A 19,725-nucleotide genomic window follows, 5' to 3' on the forward strand; every position below is an offset into this window, starting at 1 on the left:
CAACAACATGAGCTCGGCTATTTGTGTGTGTCCCTCTTCATTTGTGTGTAGTTATGTATTCTATATGCCATGTTTGTTTGCACAACACTAAAGGCAAAACGAAATGTAATCATTGTTTGTGTTTCCCATTCTGAGTGTACAAATGGATGTTTTATTATGAATAGAATACAAAAGGATCCTATTGAGCCATAGTGCTTTCTTGTGGTTTAAATCCTATAGAACTTTACTGTCCTGTACTGCTAATAAAGTATTAAATCAATTAATCAATCAGTACTAGTAGTACAGTCAAATGTTATGCTAAAATATGAACACAATAAGCCCCAGGGGCTTGTTTACATTTTGGTCCATTGTACTCAATTGAACAGTCATATTATATATACCATACAGAGGTGCAATGCAAAACATGTTGGGATAGGTCAGTTGAATAAGAGAAGATGGGTGGGGGCGGGGGGCAGAGGATTCAACTATAAAGCTGGTACCAGGAGTTAAATAAAGATTTTTTAAAACAGGAACTATTTAATCACTTAATTTAAATGTATTATGATGTTAATGTTGTTGTTGTTTGGATATTCGAAAGTAGCTGATCAAAAAGCTCACAAAGCATTGCGATGTGACGTGTTGTGAGCTTATGGATCTATTTCTTAAAACTGATATGTTACATATTAATTTGGGGCGCTTCACATGAAAAGCCAGAACCAGAACCACTGCCATAGTCCATATTCACACGGCGGCCATTTTGGAATTTAACATTGCGTTGCTGTGGCAACTGGGGTGGCATTTCATTGGCAATATGGCCGCTGTGTGGATATGGTCTATAAGGGTCTATTCCAGGGGTCTTCAACAGGGGGTCCTTAGAGCTACTATAGGGGGTCCGCCAAATCTTTGTGTGATAGGATTATTTTTTTTACATTAACCACTTGAACCCTATAATTCCTTTTCTGAGGGGAACATTAGCCGAAAATAGCAGATCTACAAGCTCTCAACGCCTCGCGCTTGAGAGCTTGTAGATCGGCTATTTTTTGGCAAAGAGGCTATATGTATAGAGGGGGAAAAAGCAGACAAAGTAAACCAAAAAAGTTATCTGAAACACAATTTTATACAATATAGAGGGGGTCCCTGCTTCATCTCTCTCTCAGCTAGGGGGTCCTTGGCCTGAAAACGTTGAAGACCCCTGTTCTATTCGGTTCTGTACACTCTCAGAGTTTATCTCAGGATTTCAGTGTATGCAGCTATTAAAGGTATCGTGATGTGTTTTTGGGCAAGTATAAGATTCTGTATATCTGGTTTAGGGCTGTTTCTCCTTTTGTTCATTGTAATTCTGAATATGTTGCTTTCTCTTACAGATCCTTCCAACCAAACTCTCCTAAACAAACAAACAAACAAACAAACAACCCAAAAGGCACTTTTAAGAGCCACTCTCTCTCTCTCTCTCTCTCGCACTCTCTCTCTCTCTCTCTCTCTCCCCCCCCCCCCCCCCCCCCCACACCTTTCTCTTAGTGTGTGTGTGTGTGTGTGTGTGTGTGTGTGTGTGTGTGTTTACCCTTGTTTGTCTTATCTTTGTCTGTTATTTGTTGTTACCCGTCACCATGAGTGATCCAAAAGCCATGGTTACGGAACTTGAAAGGAGTTTAAATGCCGCAAAAGCGGCAGCTGTGGCCAGAAGTCTAAATGCCTTGATTCCTCCAGAGTCACAATGGAGAGCACCACCAACTCCAGCGAAGAAGGCAAAGGCACCTGGACCAACCGTAAGGTGGAAAAAGAGAGACAGCAATAGAAATGTCATCCCTGCCAGGATCAACCAGAAATCAGGGTCAGTATTGTTATACCATTAACTCATTTAGACCTGAGGCCGATTATAAAATCCACTTTAAAATTTCAAAAGCTTTTGCGATCCACCCATCTGACCACTTAACCCGGCAGCCTATCTCAGCTGCCATGTTCAGTGGTCATATGTGTGGATCGCATACATTTTCAGACCATGTGAAGTGTCCACTTGACTTTGGGCAAGACACTGAACCCCTAACTGCTCCTGATGAGCAGATTGGAGCCTTGCTTTGCCGTCTGTGTTGATGTGTGTGAATCTAATAAACATTGAAAATCACTGTGGATATAACAACATTTACCTTGATAAGGCTTCCTTTAAAAAAGATGTCCTGAGAGCCTTGCCAATGGACAGCTAGACATTTTTTTAAAACAACCTACAGCAATCATTCCTATTTGATTGCATATTCATAGGCGACTGAACTGTCCACGTTATGGTTTGGGAAAAGTCTAATAGTCCTCATGATAATAACCAGGCTGACACTAGTGTTACAGCAAATAGGATAGTGTAGTTATATAGTTAGTTATAGTTTTTACAATTCATGCATTTAGCAGATGCTCTTAATCCAGAGCGACGTGCCATTTTTGGCTGGTTGAAGACCAATCATGCTGCGGCATTCTAGACAATTTGGAAAGGCTTAAGTGCACATGCCAGGCCAGTGAGTAAATGTTGAGGAGAGAGTAAATGTTGATGACAGTGTTTTTTTTTTCCTGTTGTAGCTGGTCCAAGTCGGAAGGCTCATCCAGGTGGTTGCAGTCAGAAACCTGTTCCTCCCAACGATTTTCCTGACACTAATGCTGAGGTCTCCTTTGCTCCAAATGCCGTTGGTGTGTATTTCATTAGTGCAAAGCAATATGTTCATGATATATTCTAATAATCTGTCAATGAGTTTGAATGTTAATTATATGTTTGTATTGCACATTTACCAGAATAAATGTGCAACTAACCTTTTCACAGCCATTATTATACTTTTTATATTGTAAATGTAAAACATAACCTAATGTTGTTTTTCAATATCCCATACTATCTTAACAGAGCGTTTCATACAAGAGCTCCAGCACTCCCTGAGCGTTGCATCGGCTGACATCGAGGAAGCACCAACCCCAGCTCCTCTCCAGGCTTCCTCCGACTGGAGTACGCGGAACCACTCTCTTTTAGAGAGATGGCGGGCAGAGAGACCCTGGCTGATTAACCGCGTTGCAGCGAGGGCACATGTAGGCACACACATGTGCCAACAGTGTGCCATCAGTCCAGCTACTGTCTGCTGTCATGGCTGTGAACCACGGCCATTCCTGTGTGCCGAATGTGACATCAAAACGCACACAGACACTAGAAACGTGATGCACAACAGGGATGCCATGAATGCAGGGTTCTTCCAGCCTTTGCCTCCAACCACCTGCATTGTAGATGAGGCTCATTGCCGTTGTGGTAAGTTCTTGTTTGTGAGTACACCATATCATATCCTCTCTGACTCATTAATCTCATTACTTTGACCACTAAACAATGCATTTTTTTGTCCTGTCTTACGGTCATGGAATCTTTTTAACCTTTCTCACTCTTCTTTCAGTCTCTTCAAGTGGTTCCAGCAATCGTAATGTTCTATTTCCTATTGGACACAAATGATCTTTTTCAGAGTGCTTTGTACCTGTGCGGATACCTGCAAATATCTGTGGTTGTGCATCGGAGGCATTGAGGGTCAACCCAGGAAAGGCTGTTGCTGTGATCACAATGGATGGTAAGGTTTTTTTTTTTTTTTTAAAGCATCTTAAAAATATATTTTTACTTGGTATTTTTACTTACCCACAAGGCTTGTCATAGGTGTATTTATGAAATCAAACGTATGCCTATTGACTAATTTATGCCATGCTAGGTTTTACATTACAGTGTGCGTGTCTTTGATTTTCTAGGGCGATATGATCTCAGCATGCCTGACCTGAGTTGCGAGTCATGCCAAGCCACTTGGACTGCTGGAGTGGACGATCTCATTTGCAGTAACTGCTGGCCTGCTACACTTAATTTCGCAACAGTTTATGCCACAGATATATTTTTCTCATTTGAGAAAATGAAGATGGCTGCACCAGGACTGTCCTGCCAGGCATTTTTAAGAATGCTTGATCAGCGAACTGTTCACTTTGGCCGTGTGAGTATTTAATTTAGTTAGCCAACAGTATATATTTTTTCTTTTTGTCATGTGCATTGAATTTGTTTCTTATTTATTGCCTGCCCATTATAAACTGTTGATATCCTTATTTTGAAATAGACAGGGAAGATCTCAACAGATGCCTTCCAGAAGAGCTACTTTCAGTGGGAAGTTGTACAGTTTGAGCCACATCGCTGTCTCGCCAATATCAGAAGGTAATGATATCAGTGATGTTCTTTAAGATTTTTAATATTCCATGTGGCAGTATTTTACGTGTATGAGACAACATTTGTTTTCTTGTCTTTGATTCTTTGTCATTGTAGGCCGTTAAAGGTCTTCAAAGCCAACAGCAGAACCTGGAATCCCTAAAGGTGGAATTAGCAGTGTCAGAGAGCCAGTTGGAGGATTGGGTGAAGGAGTGGGCAGAAGGTGAGGAATTGATTATTGTTAATGCACATATTATTTGCTCACAGCTTTAAAAGTTATAAGTCAAAACTTAAAATCGAACGGGTAACCAGTGAAGACAGCTAAGATGGGGTGATATGGTCACGTTACCTGGAGTTCACTGACATTGGGTTCCTAATCCTTGTGTCTTATACTGTGGTTTTGTACCCACCTATTTCCTCTCTTCTGCAGCACCAACAACTACTGCTGATGAGCCTGATGCCTTGGCCAATAGGATAGAGATGCTGGTGCTTGGGCTCAAAAGGAGGTCTCAGCGTATGCATAAAGACACTGACGGAACAAAAGCTCGTGCCAGGATCCTTCGACAGATGAGGAAGGAGAAGGAGATCCTAGCTTCTGTTGTAGAACAGTACAACAGGTTGGTTCCTAGCGCAGAACACCTGAGCATGGAAACCATCATATCTGTTGATACAGCATGGCCATGGCAGCTTCATCACAGTGGTATGTACACTAGTCTGTTGACTGCTTCCAACAAATCTGACCCATAATTCCACATAATATACACACTTGCTTGTTGAGTTTGGGAGAGGCAACTTTGAGTGGTGTGTTTACAAGTGTCTAAGTGGCTAACACTGCTCATTTTCCCTGTGAATCTTTGTCATGAATGCATTCCAGATTCTGTCGATCTCAGAACAAAGAGACGGGCGTTATGACGTCATCATGGCAGGAAGGCGACTCACAGAGGAGAAGAAAATCCTGGTGACTGAGATGGAACATCACTGGAAAAGTCTTTCAGCGTATGACCATGACCTGAAGGAGCTGTCGTGCAGTGTTTCTTCTGGGCCAATGAGTATGTATTTGCAATAAATTATTTTTGTAACAACTGCTATGCATTCCATGTCTATAATTCATTATAAACATACTTCTAATATATTCTAATCTGCGTATAACACTGTATAATTATAATAATAAACACCCACAAAATAATCTTAATGCATTTTAACAGTTATCATAACACAAATAGCATTTCATGATGACTTGGGGCTGATGCATATTCCACTTTTAGAGCCGAGTTTAAATCGGTTCGTTTCGGGTGTCACAACATCTCGGCAGCACCCTTCGAACCTCTGAATGACGTTGTTTGGACAGAGCCAAACCGATTTTAACTCTGCTCTAAAAGTGGAGTACGCATCGGCCCTTATAAGGTGACTTAAGGTCAAGTATTATAGGTCTCTATGATCTTGCATAGACAGTTATGACAGTATAATGGATTTTAACAAATATTATAATGCATTATAAGCGTGATTATAAAGCATTACTACTATGAGAATTAAGATGGGATTCTTAGGAAGTGTCATCATACAATGGTTTATGATTGCAGTTATGATTGCTTATAACTGTAACTATAGTTTTATAAGCTTACTCCAATTAATTTTACATGGCCTTATACGTCATTATACAAATCTCTAATGTGTTATTGTTATTGTTATAAGGCATTATTCATGAGTGCTATACTTACAACTGTATAAGTATGTTTATAACACATTATAGGCATGGGATGCATAGCAAGTGTTACAATATTTCATGAATATAATACATACCACTGATGACTGTTACTAACACAGGTTTTGTCTTGTGTTCTACCCCAAGGCTCACCGTGGAAACTAAGTTTCGAGGGTCTGAAAGGACTGCAGTGCATAATCCTCCGTAAGCAGTGGGAAAACCGAAAAGGGATGATGCTGGCATGGGAACATTACATGCAAGTTGATGAACTGATGCAGAGAACGTCACCTTTTTGGACAACACAGATGATGCTGATGATGATGACAGTGACTCAGACATGTCTGAGGACGAATTGGAATAGGCAACCATTGCAGACCATTTCATTTGGCTCTCCTCTGGTCATGTCTATCTCGCTCTCTCTCAACCACTCCTACCTACAGGCCTTTTTTTACAGCCACACTGGACCACTTTGATGGACTACTTTCCCAATGTTGGATTACCACGATTTGTGTGGATTGTTCCCCTTTGCGGACTACTAAACTGCCCCTGGCAGGTAAATAAAACTTTCTGTCAGGTGGAGTTTGCTTTCAGGTTGCCCGACTGGGGACAGCAGGGCTGTGTTGTGTCAGATGGAGCATGGGGTAGGAGAAGGAGAGAGGAGGCCATTGACTCTGGCCCTCAGCAAGGAACACAATCCAACCATTTATGAAGAACGTATGAGGATGCAGAGAGCACGTCCCCTCTCCGCTGTTTGAGAGCGGACGCCAACGGAATCATCACAATATCTGCCTAAACACCTGAACGTGGCCAGAGCACTCTTTCTTCTGGTCTGTGGAATGTAAAATAAGAGCACTGTTTGCCTATAATGTGCTGTTCTCACTGTTGCTACACTTAAAAATATAAAATGGCAAGTGTGAACCCATAGTCATATTCATAGCTATGTATGTATTTTGCTTAAAGATTGAGGTATGACATTTGTTATCGCACAGCCCCAGAAAGTAAAAAATTAACGGTAATCAAAATGTTACGTATCATTCCATAATGACCTTTGGGAAAGTAGAACATGACCTGTCCTTGCCCGACAGGCAAATGCCTCTGACACCTTAGTGTCAACCCCTGAAATAAGATATATATTTCAAGAGCATGATATCATAGTAAACATCCATCTAAACCAGTGATATTGAACTGGAGTCCTGTGGGCCAAATGTGTAGTTTTCTTGTGGCCCTGGAACACATTCCATATACCCAAAATATATTTTGGATGGTTGGTTGTACAGGATGACAACGTTTTTTTGCTTTCCGTAACCGTTAACCAAAACTTGTTACATCAGCTTGTTGCATGCTGACCACTGACCAGTGTTTTGTGCTATAGTACAAACGTATGTCGATTGCACAGTGTGTGCTGCAGGTAGGCCACTATATGACCATAATGGACATGGTTACTTCCTGACTGCTTCATACATGTACGCATTTGATGTTTGAGAGGATAATGTCTGTGCCAGACCTTTTTAGTGCACAGGCTTAGAATTTGAGAAAATGGGAAGTATGCATTTGAATGTGTTCTGTGTGCGGGTCCCTTTGTGTCTTTGTGAGAACAGTAGCGGGGGCAGGTGAAATGCTTCTGAAGTGTTTGTATGTTTGTATGAATGGGTGAAGTGGTCCCTTTTCCTGTTAATACTTTTAACAGTACAGGCAGTACAGTACGTTTATGCTAATGTAATGACAAAAAAATTAAATAAAAAGGCCCAGGGGCTTCTTTTCCATTGTGCGAATGTGATCTGTGTTTTGCAGGGTACATGTTTGTATATATTGTATACTGTTTATTATTGATGGTACTTCTGGACCATATGAAGGTGTGATTCACACGGAAATGCTGTCTGATTTATAGTTCTCTGCACCTCAATAAAAGGCAGTTAAACCTTCCTTGTTATTCCATTGCCTCCTCCTTATATTGGTCCTTCTGGAATGTATTCATCTCTATTGCTGTATCTGACAGTCCTTGTTGTGTATCTGTCATCTTGTAACTGCTGGCTGACTGTGCTGCCTCTGGGCAACTGACGTAATGATGTAACTGATGTAATGTGCCAATAACACTGATTCTGATTAAAAGATAGTTAAAGCTACTTATAGAACACCAGGAAATGCCTTCGTGTATTGTTTGTATTCTATGCAAGTAATACATTTTTCAGTAAATGTCCGTTGAATGTTCTTATGAAGCATTTTGTTCATACAAAACCGCAAGTCATGCTTTCATTCCCACTAGCTGAAGGACAAAATGTGTGGACATTCAAGGTGGAGAGTTGGGACATTTCTGGAGCACAATAAACATATTTTATGTGAATCATTGTAGACCAGCCTATTACCACATGATGCCAAAATATTACATTTAAAGGTGATTACTGGCTTTAGCTGGCAGTGGGAATATACTACAACAATACATTCCAGGAATCTGTAATAGTACAGTGTAATAGTATAGTAGCACTCATAAGCAGATTATAATGCATTATAACTATGCTTATAAGACAGGGGTCTTATAAAGGGGCCCGGGACCCCTAGTGTGTCCTCAGAGTTACTCCAGGGGGTCCGGCAAATCTTTGTGATAGGATCTTTTTTTTTTACATTAATAACCTGAACCCTAGCATCTCAATTCTTATGAACATTAGCTGAAAATAGCAGATCTACATGCTCACAACGCCTCACGCTGCAAGGCGTTGTGAGCTTGTAGATCGGCTATTTTCGGCAAAGTGGTTTGGTGTCGAGGGCAAAAGAAGCAAATCAAGTACCAAGTATTGAATGTTTAAGTGGTTAAATGTATGAAATGAACCAAAAATATTAATTTACACAGCACTGATGATAGTCAATGAAGCTATCTATGAAATCTATGAAAACGTTTAATCTGCAACACAATTGTATGCAATGTATGGAGGTCCCTGCTTCATCTCTCTCTCAGCTAGGGGGTCCTTGGGATGAAAACGTTGAAGACCCCTGTTATAAGACATTATGCATAGCAAGTGTTACCAAGGTGGGTGTATATGAAAGTAATGAGTATCAGAAAGCTGGCCACATGGGGCCTGGGAATGTCAAAATACAGCTCTGTGTCAAACATGACACCAAGGTTAGTGTAATAGTGTAATAGTGTAATAGTGTAGTAGTGTAATAGTGTAATAGACTAATAAAGTAATAGAGGGTATGGGGTGCGTGCTGGCTTAGCGGTCCAGGTGCATACCACATAGGCTCTGATGCCTGGCAGCGTGTCGCGGGTTCGAGTCCCGATCCTGGCGGCCTTTGCTGTGTGTCGCCCCCCATCTCTCTCCCCATTTCCTGTCAGCCTATACTGTCCTATCAATAAAGGCATAAAAGCCCAAAAACAAATAATTTTTAAAAAAGTAATAAAGGGTAGGCATCATATGCCACTCATCTACACTGAGTGCCAAAACATAAAGCATCATGAAGCATTGGAGTTTGGAAGAGCTCATTGGGAAACTCCTACTGACGCTGTATTTTGCCACTCAATAGACGTTCATGCATAACTTCCAGGTACAATGATGTCACAAGCATACCCTTGACCTGCACCTTAACCCTTAACCTCAGTAAGACTATGCCTAAACCTTACCATAACCCTAACCTCAGTACAACTAGGCCTGCCAAGGAGCCAATCAAGACACAGGTGAGGCGGGTCTATCCTATAACGTTGATGGGATCCATAATAACACATAGGACTGTGCCTGAAATAACCGATTCACACAAGCTCAAATGAGTAGCATCGGCAACCCGTTGTGATCTTGTAGATCGTCTATTTTATTGCCCTTTGAACAATGTTCAAAGGGCACCTGTGATGAGCAGGAACAACCCATAATATTTACAATGAAATATGTTTCTATGTAGGGCAAGGCCTTTCAAATTATGGCTTTGCTGTTGACCTATGACAAAGTTTAATGTCCATCTCCTTCCAAGCTATGAGTCTAACAGTCATACATTCTCAGACCATTTCAGAGCCATCCTAGATAAAATCAGTCAAACAGATGTTTCAGGAATTATTTAGTAACCAAATGTGTTTGAGATATTGATGTGTGCCTTACTTACATAGTCATCCATTACAATTAGGAAAACTACATGTTGGAGCTGATACGTAGTTTAGGGTTAGGTTAGGGTTACCTAAGCCTAAGCCTCATTCCCCTGGCTAGCATGATGCAACTCCTTGCAACCAAACGGTTTCATGCAACTACTTGCAACTGCTCGCAACCATTATCCCCAATGGCAGTTCCAAGGAGTTGCATTGGTGTGACATGTCCATAAAACTGTTTAGTTGCAAGGAGTTGCATCGCAAATCATTGGTGTGGTTTGGGCTTTAAAATGAAAATCATTTTACCTTTTATCAAAAAGGTCCGAACACCTCTCAGTCTGTTCCTTGTTTGTTTGTGGGCTATGATGCAAAACAAATCTGTCAAACAGGTCATTCTCTGTAACACTTGTTGAGGCATCTTCCTCTTCTCCAGGCTTCAAATCCTGGATCCCATTCAGTTTATTGTCTACACGTTAACCCCTCAGGAATATAGAAATAACATTGATTTTCATGCATGGCTAGCAGTCTACACACAAAAGAGGGTATGGGGAGTCAGTAGGAGTGAGGAGTTAGGAGGATTTTCCAAACAAGCGCTTCCAAACTCCAGCTTCATGATGCTTTGTTTTGCCACAGTCTAGATGAGTGACATAGGATGCATACCCTCTTATAGATAACTATCATCATTGTCTGAATCATTAAGTTATTGGGTGTATGGCTTTAAATTCTCATTGTTTCCATGGTTGGCAAATGATGTATTATCAAAAGTGTGTATCTCCTTGCATCACCTTCATTTCATTTTGTAAAACATATGTTTTCTTGGATAATGAGTCTGAATAAACAACTGTCCATACAGTTGTATAGTCTATCTGCAGCTGACACTGTATTGCCTACATACAGTATCTGGCTCATATCCAGTATATCTAGGATACATTCATTCATTGACAAAAGACAGTTAATATCACTGTTGATTGGTATAGATTGACATCTTGGAAGAAACAACATTCAAAGTGCAAAAGGCTTTTAATGACACCAAAGAAAGAAACAAAGAAAACATATTGCACAGAACAAAATAGGCAGTGGAAGAACTCACATGTTTCACTTAAGTAAAAGAATCAATACAGCAATGTAGAAATATACTCTGTTAAATGTGACTTGAGTAATAGTGCAAAAGCATTGGCATGTATTCCAAAGTATTCCAAAACTAAAAGTGCTCATCTTGCAGAATGTCCCATTTCAAGTTTCCAAATGTAATATGAAAATAGCAGATCTACAAGACACAACCCATTGTGAGCTTGTAGATCGACTATTTTCAAATGGCCGAAATAAGGCTGAAGTGGTTAATGTATGTTTTCTAATAATAAAAAAAATCTCCAAAATAAATATTAACACAAAGTAAAAGTACAATATTGTCCTCTGAGATGTAGTGGTTTCAAAGTATGGCGTAGATGCTGGTTTTCCACCTCTGTCCAATCGGGTGAGACGAAGGCGGATACGGGGAGGGTTATCAGCTGGCAGCCATACTTTCATCGGACCGTACCCTTTAGGCGTGAGGTTACTGGTTGGCCCTGTCCTCTGGAAACTTCTTGGCTGGTTCCCATGTGTCTTCCCAGATTTTGTCACTGTAAAGTATAAATACATTATTTAGAGAAATTCATTTATCCCATGGGTCTTCAAAAGGGGCACTGGGACACCTTTTATTTTTATATTAACCACCTGAAACATTCTAAGAGAAGATCTACAACCTCACAATGCCTCGCACTGAGACGTGACGTGAGTTTGTAGATTATCAATTTTTGGTGACGAGATTTGGTGTCGAGGGGAAAAAGTGTTTGCATCAGTATCATGCAGCCCTAATGCACATGTATGTCTATTGCCTAATGCCTACATGTAAAAAAGATAAGACAAGAAGCATAGCAGCCAACATTCCACTTCTGGTAATTTCATTATTTTGATTTATGTGAATTTAGATTAGTTCCTCATAAAACAATTTACTCTAGTACTGGTGACAGACAGTCCATCACAGTTCTATCTGAAGTCTGAAAGATAAGTCATTAATAACATTAGTCGACTAACAGTCATTAACTACTAGAATCCAACAATGTGAATTTTGTAACCTTCCTGTACATTCAAGCTGTACAAGCAAATTACACAGAAGCTTCCAATTCAACTGCTGAGGCCGGTGGACTGCAGCTGCCAATCAAGCCCATACGCTGAGCTAGAGCTTTAATCGGGCCTAAATATGTGAGCCCAGCCCAACCCAGCCCGACAGAAACGATACATAATTGACAATTGGAGCCCAACACAGCCCGAAGCCTGACATTCTAAAGAAGTATAATTGTTGCATGCAGCCTTATATTTTTGTCATTACATATTGGTGATTCGAAGAACAGAGTCATTCTACCCTTTTCCAACTGTCTTTATATATAAACAAAAACCCAGCTTGTAGCAAGCACCGTCCTAATTAAGGAACAATAAACATCGGAGCCTCGCTGGAGAACACGGCTGACGGCCGCCGCTAAATCAGGCAACAGGTGTACAGGCTATTATAGCTACAAAGTTCACACGTCTATAATATTATTAGGATATACAAAAGTGACCGTGGATGGTTTCAACAATGTCCTCCGCTCCACTTGGGCACTGCATGCATGCAGACGCCACAGCGGCCACCGCCACATACACACACACTCAACTGTTGCGCCACAGCGCACACAGTCACACATGCTGAACTGTATCAAGTAGCTCATAACTCACAGCCACAGTTATGAGCGCAGCTTACATAGTCACAGAGACATCATGATACCGCGCTGCGCTTGCCTGCCTGATAAAAACAAGACCAGGAGACCTGGTTCTGCCAGACCTAAGCCGGACTTCACATAAGGTGCTTTTCGTTAGTGAGGGAGACGAAAGTCTCCCTCAAGACGAAAGTGAAGTCTCCCTCACTTTCGTCTTTCGCCTTTCATCTCAGAGAAATCAAGGTGCTTTTCCTTGACGTTAGGGAGGTAGACCAAATCAACATCAACATCAGTCAAGGAGGTACCCTGTTCTATCTCTCTTTTCCTCTTCCTCTTAATGGACTCCATCGGCAAGGTTTGCTAAATGAATCGAACTTTGTTCGATATGCTGATAGGGGGAACCCTAATTTATGGATAATAAAATGTAATTGATCGATATTTCAGGATATTTGACATTGAAGGTCTAATTGAAATATTTGTCTTACGTTTTATATATACCATCTGTATTTATACTTGTAACATAATAGTGATGTCATGAGTAGTCTGTGCCTATTTATTCATGCAGATGAAACCTAACCACAACCCGACAAAGAAACCTAACCACAACCAGACATACCATGTAGTCTGTGCCTATTTATTCATGCAGAAGAAACCTAACCACAACCAGACATACCATGTATGGACAAAATGGTGACAAAGGCTCGTGTAGGCCATACCTTTCAGATCTGGCAAAAAGTGACCCAACCCAATGCCCGACAAATACGTGACCAATTGGGCCCGGCCCAGCCCTCGCCGCGCAGACCCGTCGGCCTCGGGCTGAGATCTTAAGCTCTACGCTGAACAGCACACAGCAGAGAGTGAGGGAGAGAGATAAAAGCACCTGGAAGTTAGGTCGTCAGCTTTTCATTTTGCCTACTTTAACTGGACACGTTGTACCAGCGTACTTTGATGTGAAAATGTGGGCCATCGGCAGGTCTGCAACACCACACAGATGAGGTGTAACCTTCCTAAATAGTAAGGCAAATTTGAGAGGGAAGAAAGAATTGTGGGATCAACCAGAAACAACTGCCTCTGGTAGGGCAAATAGTGTCAATTGAATAATATCAAAAATGTCTTACCATGCAGGACAAGGCGCCCAATGCACCAACACTTCTTTGTTGCCCTAAAAAACAAACACACACACACACACACACACACACACACACACACACACACACACACACACACACACACACACACACACACACACACACACACACACACACACACACACACACACACACACACACACACAGTATAAGAAATCACTGGGTAAGGTATGCCATTATTTTTAGTACCTTTGCTTGTCTCAGTCATGATCAGCCTTAAGACAAATATACAAATTAACATGGTTCTGTGGGGCCGACAGCCAAGTGGTTATGGGAAATACTACCGCCTGACACTGAGTCCCCAGGTTGATTCCTGGGCAGGTCAGACCTTTGCTCCAATACTCTCCCTGCTTCCTTTATCTATACACTGTGAGACTATTAGCCTTGGACGATGTCTATTAAATCGCCATCTGCACATCAAACCATTGTGATGTGCGATAGCATCAGGACTTTTTGGAGTCTAGAGCGGGTACAGAAACGGCCTCTCTTTGTGTAGAACTGGTTTGTGCAAATTACTGGTGAAAGTAGTCTGAACAGGATCTGAGCACTGAGCAGTAAAATGACCTCACAGTTCCTCACACTATTGAAAAGCAGAAAGCCTGGTGACGTGAAGTTAACTTACTGGAACAGTGGGTTGTTTTAATAAACCCTTGTAGGAACCCTGACCCCCTGACTGATTTGTCACATTTTTAGTGGCCACAACCCATAAATGCTCATCCCATAATTGCATCTTCACTACAAATGGGGAACCATTTAAATAGTAAATAAACATGCGTCCCAACGGTATAACAGTTATTGCCAAGAACCTTTGTTACAATAGAGCAATAATCGACCAAACAGAAATGTCCCCTATGTGTGTGTATGTAGCCTGTGTGTGTGTGTGTGTGTGTGTGTGTGTGTGTGTGTGTGTGTGTGTGTGTGTGTGTGTGTGTGTGTGTGTGTGTGTGTGTGTGTGTGTGTGTGTGTGTGTGTGTGTGTGTGCAGAGAGAGAGAGAGAGACACACACACAGACAGATAGGGTTCTATATTTTTTTACCTCATTTGTCCTTCTCCCTGTTATCTCCTTATATGGGTAGACCTGGGACCTTTTCATCTGGGAACATTTCTTGTAAACTTGAAGGATGAAAAGACAAGTTCATTAAGCCATGATGCTTTGTAAATGTCAGCAGTATTTTACATCTATCTATACATTTTCTGAATCTCTATGCATCTGTGTTTATGCCCATAGCCAATCAGAGAGGGGCTGTTTATGCCCATAGCCCATCAGAGGGGAAAGGGTGGTGTCTCCTAGCCTGGTATCCAGCCTGCTTCGCTACGTTCGGCGGACTTTTTTTTCTCTCTTCGCTTCTCAGTCTGGAACGCACCCCATTGACTCGTTTTGCAGAACTACACTGGAACTACATATGTTACGTTAGGCAACGTCGTTGCTGATTGGATGTTGTTCAAACGAATGACGAATCACAACGATCCCACTGTTTTTTTTGTCCCGCCCCGCACCACAGACCAATCAGAAGCCACGGCACGACTCGAAACGTTTGTCATGTCCCGCCTCCCTTGGAGATAGGAGGCATTCCAGACTGATAAGCGGAGAGAGAGAAAAAAGTCCGCCGAACGTAGCGAATCAGGCTGGATCCCAGGCTAGGTGTCTCCATGATTGGTCAAGCCTTCACGTGACATCATAATGTCTTACTATAAAACAATGACAATGTGGGGTAATGCTGTTAAGTTGTAGAACTATGCCAGAGTCACAACAAGCAGCACAAGATAAACGCCTAGCTGTGGACAAAAATTGGGCAAATTAGCCAAATCTATGTGTCTTTAGTGATGCTGTAGTGATTGGGTGTAAAGGGAACAAGTACAAATCCATGGGGGACTCCAGTCAACAAAGTATATAGGGTTTAAGTGCCTAACCACTTAAAACCTATACTTAGTTGATTCCAAAGTGCTCTATACTAGGCCCCCTCCTGTTGCCACTCTACACTACAAATCTTCGCTGACAATAATTATAGTTTGGCTAATTTCAATGAATGTACACAACCCATTCAGACCGGGATAACCTATATGTTCTCTGGGAACACGTCTAAGTCATTCATTTCTGAAACTCTTAAAAGCCTCATTTATACTACAACATATGACATACTTGGATGCAGAAAATACCAGATCTGCAAGCTCACAAAAACAAATAAAATAAAAACATTTAAAAGCCAATGTGGATGACACTAACACATTCATTTATATTCACATAAAAACAAACATTTAACACAGAATAGCAATATACAGGACAGCCAAGTATATAAGTCCAGCAACTTGTCCTTTGCAGAAATATGCAGAATATGATTCAGCTATTGTGGCATGTGTCAGTAGAGGTTAAGAGATGGAGTACAGAGGACTGGTGAACAGCTTTGTCAGGTGGTGCAAACAGAACCACCTGCTCCTTTGGTGTGTAGGACTCTGCTGAACATGTTCTATCAATCAGTAGTGGCCAGCGCAGTACTGTATGCGGCGGTATGTTGGAGGGGTAGTATCAAGGAAGGCGACAGCAGGAGGCTGAATCAAGCTGGTTCTGTCCTCGGTACCACTTTGGATACTGTGGCCATCATGGACAATCCCTCTCCTTCCCTACTACTGTGGCAGGGCAGAAAAGCTCCTTCAGCAACAGACTGTTACATGTAACAGTCAGTCCCAAGTTGCAAGAAGGAGCGCTATAGGAGATATTTTCTGCCTGCAGCAATAAGACTGTACAAGTCCTCATCTGGTTGGCTTGATCAGGCTGATTAGGATGGGGGATGTGGGATGCAAGCCATCGGACTCTTGAGTAGTGTTTGGTCTGTCTTCTTAATATTGTAGGTTGACGATGCTTAGATGCATATTTATTTATTATTCATTTTTTTTGTTTCATCTAATGTGTTTTTATTGATGTCTCTATGAGAGCTGCCTTTCCCCTCGGGGAAGAATAAAGTACCTACCTACCTAGCTAAGACCATGTAATAAGCTGACAGCTGGGGGGGGGGGACACTATAAAGGCCACTGCACACAGGATGCGATTATTCACATGGAAAAAAGGCACCCTGTCTGAGCCAACCTAAAAATACTGTATTGAGTCCATAAATTAACATACCTTGAAGATGGTTGATATTTCTATATTATAAATTGTTTATATGATTGGTCTTATGTAATATTCTAATATTTTGAGATTTATTCATGAGCTGTATTGATATAATAATCATCAAGGTAAAAATATATATTTTCTTACAACTTTTACATGATTTTTAGAAGGATCTACGTATAGTTTTACTTACTGCACATATTGTCCACTTGGCGAGACACATTCTTGTCTTTAACAATTCTTTTGGCCCACTCTGGGCCATACTTGAGTACTTTGGCAGCCACTGCTGGTTTTGATTGGAGAGAATAACATGTCCCACAGGACATCCTCCTGGCCTCCATATTGGCTTGGCATTTGGGACATGTCTTTTTCTTCGGTCGTGTCATTTTTGGAACTGTTGAGACAAAGAAAATAACCAGAATTTTACACAATGTATTTATTCATAATAATTGTAAGAATGTACAGAAGGAACCAAATACACTCTTCTGGCTGTGGCACTGTAAATGTTTAATGTCAAGGACCCCAAATTATATTAATTTGCTATTCAGAAATAGCAGATCGTCAAGCTCACAACATGTTGCATAGCAATGTGTTGTGAGCTTTTAGATCAGCTATTTAAGATAAAACCCTACAATAAAATTGGGTAAAGTGTTAATTCTCATTAAACTTTTAATCCCTATCTAGATTGGATTTTGGGTAGTTCAAAACCAAAAAACAGGATTGGGAGCACTCTGATATCTGATGAGATCAGGAAAACCTACTCAAATCTGGATCAAAACAAAAAACAGGATTGGGATCAGTTTGATTAGAAAATAATAATAAATAAAATGAAAATAAATGCTGTTATTTGATTTGCTCATATAGCGTGCAACACCTACAGTACCATCAGCTCCCAGTACTTAACAGGTTGCAGAACAATGGCTGCACAAAACAAAACACTTTGTATGACAATGGGACTAAACTTGAAAGCAGGGTGTGTAGAACCAGTGGTGGATAAAGTACTCAAATGTTTTAATTAAAAACATATGTAAGTGAGAGTCTGGCATTCAAAACCTTTACAACTATTTTCAGAATGATGTAGCTTTCAAGTTTCTATCTATTTTCTTCACCAGGTTGACAAAAGCTACATCAATACATATTCAACAGCACACCAAATGAGTTGAGTACAGTTGGTATTCATAGAGAATTATCCACGTGCATCCATTTGTAGCATTTACAGTTCTGTGTTTCATTCAATCACTCAGAGTCAAATAGAAGTGTAGCTACTTATTTTGTAAGAGAGCTTTAATAAAGAATAACTTAGTAGAATAGAGTGCTACATTTGTTTAGTTTGTCCAACACTGAACACACATTATTCCAATTTCTGTCATGTATTTGCTGTGAGTTAAAGATGTGTGGTTGTGTTATTGTGTTTTAAGTTGTTGGTACTCACTGGAACAAGGTGATGAATGACAAAGAAAGAAACCTGTAAAGGGGGGAGGGAAATGAAGATATAAATGCATAATACTTAAGATCAAATATTCCAGTGGCCACCAAATGGACCCTTACAGTTCTGTAACTAAACAATTTAAGCACTGATATTCAGGATCTCTTGGTCTTTATAAACAAACTTAGCACAGGGTATATGAAAAATGGCCAAACCCTTAAACCACAAGAAAGCACTATGGCTCAATAGGATCCTTTTGTATTCTATTCATAATAAAACATCCATTTGTACACTCAGAATGGGAAACACAAACAATGATTACATTTAGTTTTGCCTTTAGTGTTGTGCAAACAAACATGGCATATAGAATACATAACTACACACAAATGAAGAGGGACACACACAAATAGCCGAGCTCATGTTGTTGTGTTTGTTTGTTATGGCTTGTTAGCTTAGGGATATGTCCACTGTAAAACAGTTTTAAACTTATACAGACCGACCAACTTGCTACTGTACACACCCTAACATGTTAGCAACAACCCTGTGTTGTGGTTCTATGATTTAGTGGTGGTGGGGGTGCAGATTTAACATGTATTTCTATTAAATAAATGAAAAAGTAACAAGACTTCACTTACCGCGATGTAGTTGAAAAACAATGCAATGCATCATGGGAGGCATAGACGCACATATGCATACCAGTGTTGCCAGGTATGCTTATTATAATTTCCCCCAAAAATGAATTTGAAAATAGCAGATCTACAAGCTCACAACGCGTCGCATCACGACACGTTGTGAGCTTGTAGATCTGCTATTTTCAAGCAGCTGACGTATATGTCTGAAGTGCTCATGAGTCATGTGGCCCATAGTTGCTTCTTTTGGGCTTGTTTTCCTAGACCAGTGGTTGCTTGTTTCTCTCACAGAATCTGGCAACGCTGGTAATGACGTTTTTGCTGCACAACTGCCCCTCAATATGATTGTTTACGTCCTAAATGTTACAAAAAACATGAAATCGTTTTGAGAAAAAATAAATGCTGCTATTTGTTCCTAAGCGACTGCAAAAGACTGATGTTATTTGTTTCAAAAAGCTTTAAAAGAAGGCCAGAACCTTTACAGAACGTGAAATGTGCCTATAACCACATTTCCGGTTCAGAACGGATACGGAAACGTTATGTTTGTTTTCATGTATGTGGACGTGGTGAACATCCGGATGCAGTAGGCGGGATTTTATGAGTGCTAGGAATCAAGAAATTACAAATAATTATTTATTGCTAGAATTGTTCATACATTAGGCATTTAAGTGCCAGAATAATTGATTAGTGGACAAGCAGATCATTTATATAGATCTATTAGATTAAAATAAATAGTTTTGATCGGATCTTT

The 19,725-nt window shown here is 40.6% G+C and overlaps 2 protein-coding genes across 2 annotated transcripts; one reads left to right on the plus strand and one right to left on the minus strand.

Moving 5' to 3' along the window:
* Window positions 1-1,583: 1,583 nt before the first annotated feature.
* LOC311045385 (uncharacterized protein) lies at window positions 1,584-7,759 on the plus strand. The gene is made up of 10 exons (XM_084057231.1): window positions 1,584-1,810; window positions 2,542-2,649; window positions 2,858-3,250; window positions 3,456-3,557; window positions 3,730-3,962; window positions 4,083-4,177; window positions 4,286-4,391; window positions 4,599-4,868; window positions 5,043-5,217; window positions 6,018-7,759. The coding sequence occupies exons 1-7, from the start codon at window positions 1,777-1,779 to the stop codon at window positions 4,329-4,331; spliced, it is 1,011 nt and encodes a 336-aa protein (XP_083913357.1). The 5' UTR covers window positions 1,584-1,776; the 3' UTR covers window positions 4,332-4,391; window positions 4,599-4,868; window positions 5,043-5,217; window positions 6,018-7,759.
* Window positions 7,760-10,977: 3,218 nt separating this feature from the next.
* LOC311045863 (uncharacterized protein) lies at window positions 10,978-18,987 on the minus strand. Its single transcript, XM_084057921.1, has 6 exons — window positions 18,981-18,987; window positions 18,352-18,384; window positions 17,113-17,313; window positions 14,850-14,926; window positions 13,784-13,827; window positions 10,978-11,552 (listed from the first exon to the last, which is right to left on the minus strand). Exons 3-6 carry the CDS (start codon window positions 17,303-17,305, stop codon window positions 11,486-11,488), a joined length of 381 nt encoding a protein of 126 aa, XP_083914047.1. The 5' UTR covers window positions 17,306-17,313; window positions 18,352-18,384; window positions 18,981-18,987; the 3' UTR covers window positions 10,978-11,485.
* Window positions 18,988-19,725: the final 738 nt, after the last annotated feature.

Source organism: Gymnoscopelus microlampas (genome assembly GCF_963454915.1).
Source record: "Gymnoscopelus microlampas genome assembly, chromosome: 5".
NCBI classification, from domain to species: domain Eukaryota; kingdom Metazoa; phylum Chordata; class Actinopteri; order Myctophiformes; family Myctophidae; genus Gymnoscopelus; species Gymnoscopelus microlampas.

What these genes read in the sequence shown, in the direction of transcription:
- LOC311045385 (XM_084057231.1), top strand. Translation starts at nt 1,777, where the DNA reads ATGTCATCCCTGCCAGGATCAACCAGAAATCAGG. An exon ending in AGGATCAACCAGAAATCAGG is followed by an intron (nt 1,811 to 2,541) that starts GTCAGTATTGTT and finishes TTCCTGTTGTAG; the next exon opens with CTGGTCCAAGTCGGAAGGCT. An exon ending in CTTTGCTCCAAATGCCGTTG is followed by an intron (nt 2,650 to 2,857) that starts GTGTGTATTTCA and finishes CTATCTTAACAG; the next exon opens with AGCGTTTCATACAAGAGCTC.
- LOC311045863 (XM_084057921.1), bottom strand. Translation starts at nt 17,305, where the DNA reads ATGACACGACCGAAGAAAAAGACATGTCCCAAATGCCAAGCCAATATG. An exon ending in CCAAGTGGACAATATGTGCA is followed by an intron (nt 14,927 to 17,112) that starts GTAAGTAAAACT and finishes TCATCCTTCAAG; the next exon opens with TTTACAAGAAATGTTCCCAG. An exon ending in TGGGCGCCTTGTCCTGCATG is followed by an intron (nt 11,553 to 13,783) that starts GTAAGACATTTT and finishes TATACTTTACAG; the next exon opens with TGACAAAATCTGGGAAGACA.